Genomic DNA, 7,500 nt, shown 5'->3' with positions numbered 1-7,500 from the left:
GGGTTATTCATTGAAAAGCGCGCCGGACTGGTAGGCAACATGGTGACCCGGTTTCTGAAACCCCTTGTGGGACCCTCGATCGAAGACAATTGAAAGCAATCAGGATCTTGTTGCAGTCTGGCTGTTGGGTGCAGTATAATTTTTACTAGTAACCGGGTTTTGTCCTTAATCCCAAAAAAGAATGCACGTTTAAATACGATATCCCGCGCTGATATGCTGTTAAGTGGGCCTATAACGCCTGGATCTTGTGAAATAGAATTGCAACTTTGCCAAGTATGTTCGTTCATCTTTAACGTATTCTGCAATTTAAGTAGGTAGGTAGAAACTAAAACCAGAGGCGCATCTCTAATCCCGTTTCCCCTGTGCTCTCCGTAGCAGTGTGTAGGTGCTTTCTCTCGGCCCCTCTCTGGATGCACCAGCCTCCTCTACGCCAGGGACCTGGACCCCGCGACTGACCCCCACTTCCCTGCTCCTCTACCCCTCTCCTGCCTCTCCTTCCCTCCCCCTCTCCTCGCTCTCTCCCTCACCTGTCTCCCCCTGCCCTCCCGCACGGGGCCCCCTGCCTCTCGCCCCGCCGGCCGAGGCAGGGGGCCATGGCGCCATGGTAACCCTCAGCCGACACAAGCCCGCCGCCATGAGCAGCGCGACCCCCCAAGAGGGCAGGGGTCGAGGGTCGAACCTAGCCCCAGACCGCTACAAGCCCTTCAGCTCGCAGGCACACTACCAGCAGGTCAGTTCCCCCCGGGGCCAGAGTCGGTAACAGAGGGAGTTCATGGCTTTAAGTGGTTCTGGTTCAGATTCAAAACGGAATGTAAAAAAAAAAATAGTTTTGCCATAGGAAATTGTTTCTCTTATAACTTCTCTGCTCAAGATTTTAGAATATCATAGTAAATAAAGTTTATAATTATATAGAACACAAAAGTATGGTAGAGAAATACAAATATAGAATGATTTGCGAATGTGACGAAAATGTATGCATGTAATAAAAAAAGGTGTATAAAGACGGGCGTATAACATGCACATAAAGTGTGACCATGCATACACACAATAAAGTGGTTCAAGAGAAAAAGACATCCCACTCGTGGTACCCCTCTGATGGCGCTCTCCCCCCCCCCCCCCTGCAGGTCATGATGGCCCTGCGTAAGCTCCGGGAGAGCGGCTTCTACTGGGGGGCCGTGGGGGGCCGCGAGGCCAGCTCCCTGCTGCGCTCGGAAGCCCCCGGCACCTTCCTGGTGCGCGACTCCTCGGACCACCACCACTTCTTCACGCTCTCCGTCCAGACGGCCCGCGGCACCAAGAACCTGCGCATCCACAGCGAGCGGGGGGGCTTCTTCCTGCAGCCGGACCCCCACAGCGTCCGGCAGCCGCCGCAGTTCGACTGCGTGCTGAAGCTCATCGCTCACTACATGGGCAAAGGCCCCGAGCACTGGGGCGAGGCGGGGGGTGCGGCGGCGGGGGCGGCGGCGGCGGCGGCGGCGGCGGCGGCGGCGGCGGCGGCGGGGGCGGCGGCGGCGGCGGCGGGGCCGGGGGTGGGCACGGCGACGGGGGGCGGCGTGTACCTGATCCACAGTGGCGGGGAGAAGGTGGCGCTGGAGCTGCGCCGGCCCCTGTCCTCGTCCCTCTCCTCCCTGCAGCACCTGTGCCGCCGGACCCTGAACAACCGGCGGGGGGGCGGTCTGGGGGGGAGCGCGGGCCGAGGTGAACAGCTCCCGCACACGCTCAGAGGCTTCCTGGAGGAGTACGACGCCCCCATCTGAGGGTGGGGGGGGGGGGGGGGGGGGGGGGGCGCGGCCGAGGTAGAGGTCTCCCGGCCCCTTAAAGGGCAGACATGTGAGGTGAATTGTGCCATTGGAAAACTCCAACCCTCACCCCCAATCACAGTAGAGCAGAATGTGACGAGAAACCGCGCTTTTGACGATCGTAGGCGTGCGCCCGCGTTGACATTGATTGAGCAGGTTCCTGGCCCCAGAGGTGGACAGAAGACAAGAGCCAAGGCAAGGTTCCGCGTAGCTACGGAGAGTTTGTCAACACCATCTTCCTCCTTCATTACTCACCACCAGTCAAATAGCCAATGTGTGTGTGTGTGTGTCTGAGTGTTACGATTAGTTGTTGTTGACGCAGAGCAGAGCCTCATAGAAGATTATATGAAAAGGATGTTGTTGACCAGATTTGGTCATTTAAACAGCGGCACTGACTGAAACGATCAGTATGCCTCAGTGATCAAATGTGGTTCCCTCTCCCGCTCTCTCTCTCTCTCTCTCTCTCTCTCTCTCTCTCTCTCTCTCTCTCTCTCTCTCTCTCTCTCTCTCTCTCTCTCTCTCTCTGGTCAGCTGTTGAAAACCACTTTTATTTTTTTCAGGGCCAAGTGGGACATAAGTGTCTTTCTAGGGCTATGAATGTGTGAATGTGTTCACACACACATTATGTTAGTCACACGGTTTATATCGCCATTGCCCGTCGAAGCTCATTGTCTTGTAAGAGGATGTGAGCATGGACAAATCCATACAAAAAAGACGCACACAGACCCACACACACACACATGCACACACACACACACACACACACTGAAAGAGAGGCAAACAGGTAGATCATGTTGGGAACAAAAGAGTGAAAAAGAATACATCCTCTGTCTTATTGTTAGTCCAGCCCTTACCGTCTAAACTTCAGCCACTCCTCCCTCTCCCGCTCCCTCTCTCCCTCCCTCCTTCCCTCCATCCCTCTCTTTCTCTCTTTGGAAGTGACAGAAAGCAGTAGACGGTTGTCACGGAGACCAACGGCTTGGCGGGGGACCAGCGGGGTCCGACAGCGCTTCTCGCGTGGATCTGGTCTGAGCCTGAGAGGAAGACAGATAGCCCAGGGGAGGGGAGGGGAGGAGGAGAAAAAAAAATACTCAATGCAGTCATAAAAACGCTGAGCGGGATTGGATGTGGAGGGGAGAGAGGAGCGGGAAACGGGATTAAGGAGAAGGAAAGGGGAGGGGGCAGGGTGGAAGAGGAGGAGACATGATGGTATATACTGGGGGGGGGGGGGGGACAAAACACAACAGACCAAGCCAGAGAAGCCGTGAGACGTCCTTTAATGTCCTCAAAGAATGCCCCCCCCCCCCCTATTTCTATATTAACATCCTCTCCTCCACAATTCCCATCATTTATAGCTCAGAATACTGTATGTTTGGGCTTCAGTGTGTGTGTGTGTGTGTGTCTATGTGTGTGTGTATTTGAGAGAGTGTGCGTGTATGGGTCTGGTTCTGTGTGAAGGTAACGCGGATCATCGCTCACTCCAGTTCTCCACGTCATCCGTGACTATGAAGGAGACTTCCTAGAACTTAGGAAACGAGACAGGAAAATAATCGTAAGACGAATGAAGTTAAATTCCGGTAAGCGGTTTCTCAGCTCATCCAGTTTCTTTCAACACTGCAACGTATTCCCTTACGATGGCATTTACTCTCCCCACATGTCAAGGGAACTCCCACAAGTCACGGCCTGAAGGCTTTTCAAGACAAAAAGTCTGAATTTTTGTCAAACCTGTTACGGCCATTTGTTTTCAAATCTGTTTGTATTCTATTGTAATGTCTGTACTTTTATCCGACAACGGCGTGTAAAATGAGTCTTATCCATAGGATAATTATTTAGCAATGTTTTGGGGAGGACTTCGTAGTGGAAGGAATGTCCAATCCCTATAGTCTTATTTGACCTAATCAACGCCATGTGTTAGGCCTATGTAAGCGCATGTAGTGTGTGAATCATTTGTCTTTTATAAAGACTCCTTAACAACTGGCTGGCCACTAGTCTGGCAAATACAAGCTGTAATACCTGAAGTAAAACGGAAAAAAAACTGCATTACAAAAACGAAAAAAATAACTGAAAGGACCTTTGCACATATTTATATTTCTAAAATATTTCAATAATTTATATTAAAGAGCACTATTTTTACGAAAGTGAATGGATTTCCACTGTGTGTTGATTTGTATTGTCGTGTCAACTTCTTTCGAGTCAACCAGTAGAAGACAACAGCATTGAACTTTATTGCTTACACATATTTAATAAGGTCAAGGCAAAAATCATATTTCAAATGGTCATCTCAATATCCAGAAGGAAATTTGTTCATTATTGGTTCTTATTAAATAGGTTATGCCTTTGGGGTACACGTTAATAATGTTTCGTGACCACGGCAACTTCGGCTCAAAAACGACACTGGTCGGCTGTTCATTTTCTTCTCTACAAAAGCATTGCGGCTAAATTCCATAGTCATCAGTAAGTATAGGTCCAGGAGGGGGTGGGGGAGTCATTTTCGGGATTTTCTGCCATATTGTGTAAGCACACAAGCACGCTCGTGCGCACACTTCTACACACACGCACGCATCCTTTTGAAATAGAAATTCCCAGAAGCTCATAGTTGTTTTGGGCTAGCACCACAACAAACCCCCCCTCTCCACCGCTCCCTTCCCACCACCAGACACACACACACACACACACACACACACACACACACGCGCGCGCACACATGCGCTCAGACGCGCACACCCTGGTTGACACAGCAGTCACTGTGTAGAGAGCTCACTTTGGGGTGGACCTAACGGGAAAGGAATGCGGCAGGGTTTTATACATCCTGCCGGAGGGGCTGAGTGAGGATGCTGTTCTACGCTCTCGCTCTCTCTCTCTCTCTCTCTCTCTCTCTCTCTCTCTCTCTCTCTCTCTCTCTCTCTCTCTCTCTCTCTCTCTCGCTCACTCGCTCTCTTTCTCTCCCCTCTCTCTCTTTCCCTCCCTCTTTCTCTATCCTCCCCCTCCGTCTCTCTCTCTCTCTCTCTCTCTCTCTCCTCTCTCTCTCTCGCTCTCATCTTCTCGTCTCTCTCTCTCTCTCTCTCTCTCTCCTCTTCTCTCTCTCTGAGACTATTGGGTTTACTCTGTGTATGTGTACACACCCGTTGTGAGTGTGAGGTCAAATAGGTGAATGGGCCCACGTGGAACAGATTTATAATGCTTTGTAGTTTCTGTGTGTGTGTGTCTATAGGCAGGTGTATTTGTCATATGTGCATGAACGTGTTTGTGCGTCTTTTTGTGAGTAAATTTTGTAATGTGAATGTGCACGTCTTTTGGGACTTTATGTTCGTATGTGTTTGTCTTAATTTGTGTGCATGTTTGTGTATCTTTGTGTGCGTGTTTGTCTTCGTGTGTGTGCGTATGTCTTTATGTTTTCGAAATATGTGTTTGTGTGCATTTTTCTTTATGCGTGTGTTCGCGTTGTGTAACTTCATGTGTGTGTGTGTTTTTGTGTACATTTCTCTCGATGCGTGTGTGTGTGTGTGTGTGTACGTATGCACTTCTGTGTTTTTGTGCGCGCAGTCTTCTGAGTGTGTCTGTCCGTGTGTCTGTGTGCCTGGTGTGTCTGTGTGTGAGGTTGTGTGTGTCTGTGTGTGTGTGTGTGTGTGACAGCAAGCAAGTGTAAAGGGTATCAGTCGGGGGGGGGGGGGGGGGGGGGGGGGGTCTTCAGCCAAATTGCTGACTGTAAAATTAAGCAAAGGCAGAGTTTCCTCATATCCCCCTGCTTCTCTCTTTTTTTTCACACTCTCTCTCTCTCTCTCTCTCTCTCTCTCTCTCTCTCTCTCTCTCTCTCTCTCTCTCTCTCTCTCTCTCTCTCTCTCTCTCTCTCTTACACACACATTCATTATTTTGCTCGCTCGCTCACACACGGTTCCCATTCCCTGCATACTTCGTGTTCTGTCTGAAGCGGGCTTCCAGGAAAGGGGCACTTTAATTGAGTTGAGTTTTACGGCTTGCCTGGTGTGAGTGTGTGCATGAGAAAGAGCGAATTAGTTTTATATGTTTGTGTGTGTGTCAGAGAGAGATACGCAACATGCAGAAGTGAGCATGTGTGTGTGCGTACAAGATTTTACAAGAGATGAAAAAAACAGAAAGAAGGAAACAAAATTTATAAAAGACAAACAAAATGGGGGAAATTATGAGATGAAAAGAGACAGAGGGACTCTACTGTAACCACCGTTAACACTGTAAAAACATGACACCAGCAAAACACACACAGACACACACACACACACACACACACACACACACACACACACACACACACACACACACACACACACACACACACACACACACACACACACACACACACACACACACACACATGTAAGCACACCTAAAACAACACAGCAAGCCCTGCACAGACCTCTCTGTGGAGTGGAGATCATGACTATTGATTACAAATGACAAACAACGTTAGTATGAGGGGAGAGAGGAGGGGGAAAGGACCTACAGGGAAAAACAAAACGCTTTTCTCCTTCCCGTAAAAACGTTGAAGAAGCCACACAAAATATGTACTTTCTGTGTCTTCAGCTGCCCCAAAGTTGATGTATTGTGACACCATTATGAATAATGTATGTGTGTGCTTGTGTGTGTGTGTGTGTGTGTGTGTGTGTGTGTGTGTGTGTGTGTGTGTGTGTGTGTGTGTGTGTGTGTGGTGTGTGTGTGTGTGTGTGTGTGTGTGTGTGCTTGTGTGAGTGTCTGTGTGTGTATGATACAGTCTTTACGAGAGCCAAAGCATGGAGGCATTTACACACAATTGACTGAATTCTTTCTTATTATAGAGAAAGCATTCACCAGAGGAGAACAAAACACGCACTTTCACATGTGAGAGCACATGCATACACATGCGCGCTTGTTGACGAGGTCATATTCACACACACGCACACACACACAAAAGCCTTCACACAAGCACACGCGCACAAATGCACACACACACACACACACACACACACACAGACAAAGACGCACACACACACAATGCTGTGGCTCATGGTGTTGTAACTTGCAAGGGCTCTTTTACAGTCCTGGAAGGTTTCTTTCAACCCAATTTTCTTCTCCCACTCAACTCCGTCTCAACTGCACAACTCCGTCTACGCTAGCGGTGCATGCAAACACTGCGCCACTCTCCCACATTGCATCCCTTGCTCAATTCAATGTTAGTTAAGGGTTTGCAGAGCTACGTCTTTCAAGTGACCAAATACACCTGTACATTGACCTTCACACCAATCATGAATCCCTCCATACGAAGGGGAGAATCCCCATAGGAATGTCTCCACCAATGTTCAAAAAGAGCTAATCTGTAATAATTCAAATTGCGGATGAAGTTCAATTAATCTTAATTTAGCCGTATCCCCCAAGGGGGCAACAAAATACTTGGAAGAATTCATGAGGAGGAACAGAGTGGGAGATCCCTACTTCCAGGGATGCTTAGGGGTGCAATGGGGGCAAAGATTGACATACATAGTAAGACAAGCAACATTTTTTAATAATTTAGTCAATAAAAGTACATGTGGTCTATGGTGTTGGGATGCTGGTCGGTTGGCAGGCTGGTTACTGTCAGGGGAGTCCAGGCATCGAATCACAGTCACCGCATCAGAGCAGGCATCCAGTCGCGGTCACCGCAGCACCCTAAGACAGACTGTAATATGAATCAGATGACAGGCAGGGTGCACAC

The 7,500-nt window shown here is 49.3% G+C and overlaps 1 protein-coding gene across 1 annotated transcript in view; it reads left to right on the top strand.

Moving 5' to 3' along the window:
* socs3b (suppressor of cytokine signaling 3b) overlaps positions 1 to 1,757 on the top strand; it is a 2,409-nt gene extending 652 nt beyond the window's left edge. The window contains exons 2-3 of the mRNA XM_056577199.1: positions 376 to 730; positions 1,125 to 1,757. Of these exons, the coding sequence (XP_056433174.1) occupies positions 602 to 730; positions 1,125 to 1,757 (762 nt within the window). The 5' untranslated portion in view covers positions 376 to 601. The remainder of the gene's footprint in view (positions 1 to 375; positions 731 to 1,124) is intronic.
* Positions 1,758 to 7,500: the final 5,743 nt, after the last annotated feature.

Source organism: Gadus chalcogrammus, chromosome 18 (genome assembly GCF_026213295.1).
Source record: "Gadus chalcogrammus isolate NIFS_2021 chromosome 18, NIFS_Gcha_1.0, whole genome shotgun sequence".
Classification (NCBI taxonomy): Eukaryota; Metazoa; Chordata; class Actinopteri; order Gadiformes; family Gadidae; genus Gadus; species Gadus chalcogrammus.
The sequence above is the reverse complement of the archived record's forward strand: the minus strand, read 5'-3'. Positions and strand labels throughout refer to the sequence as shown.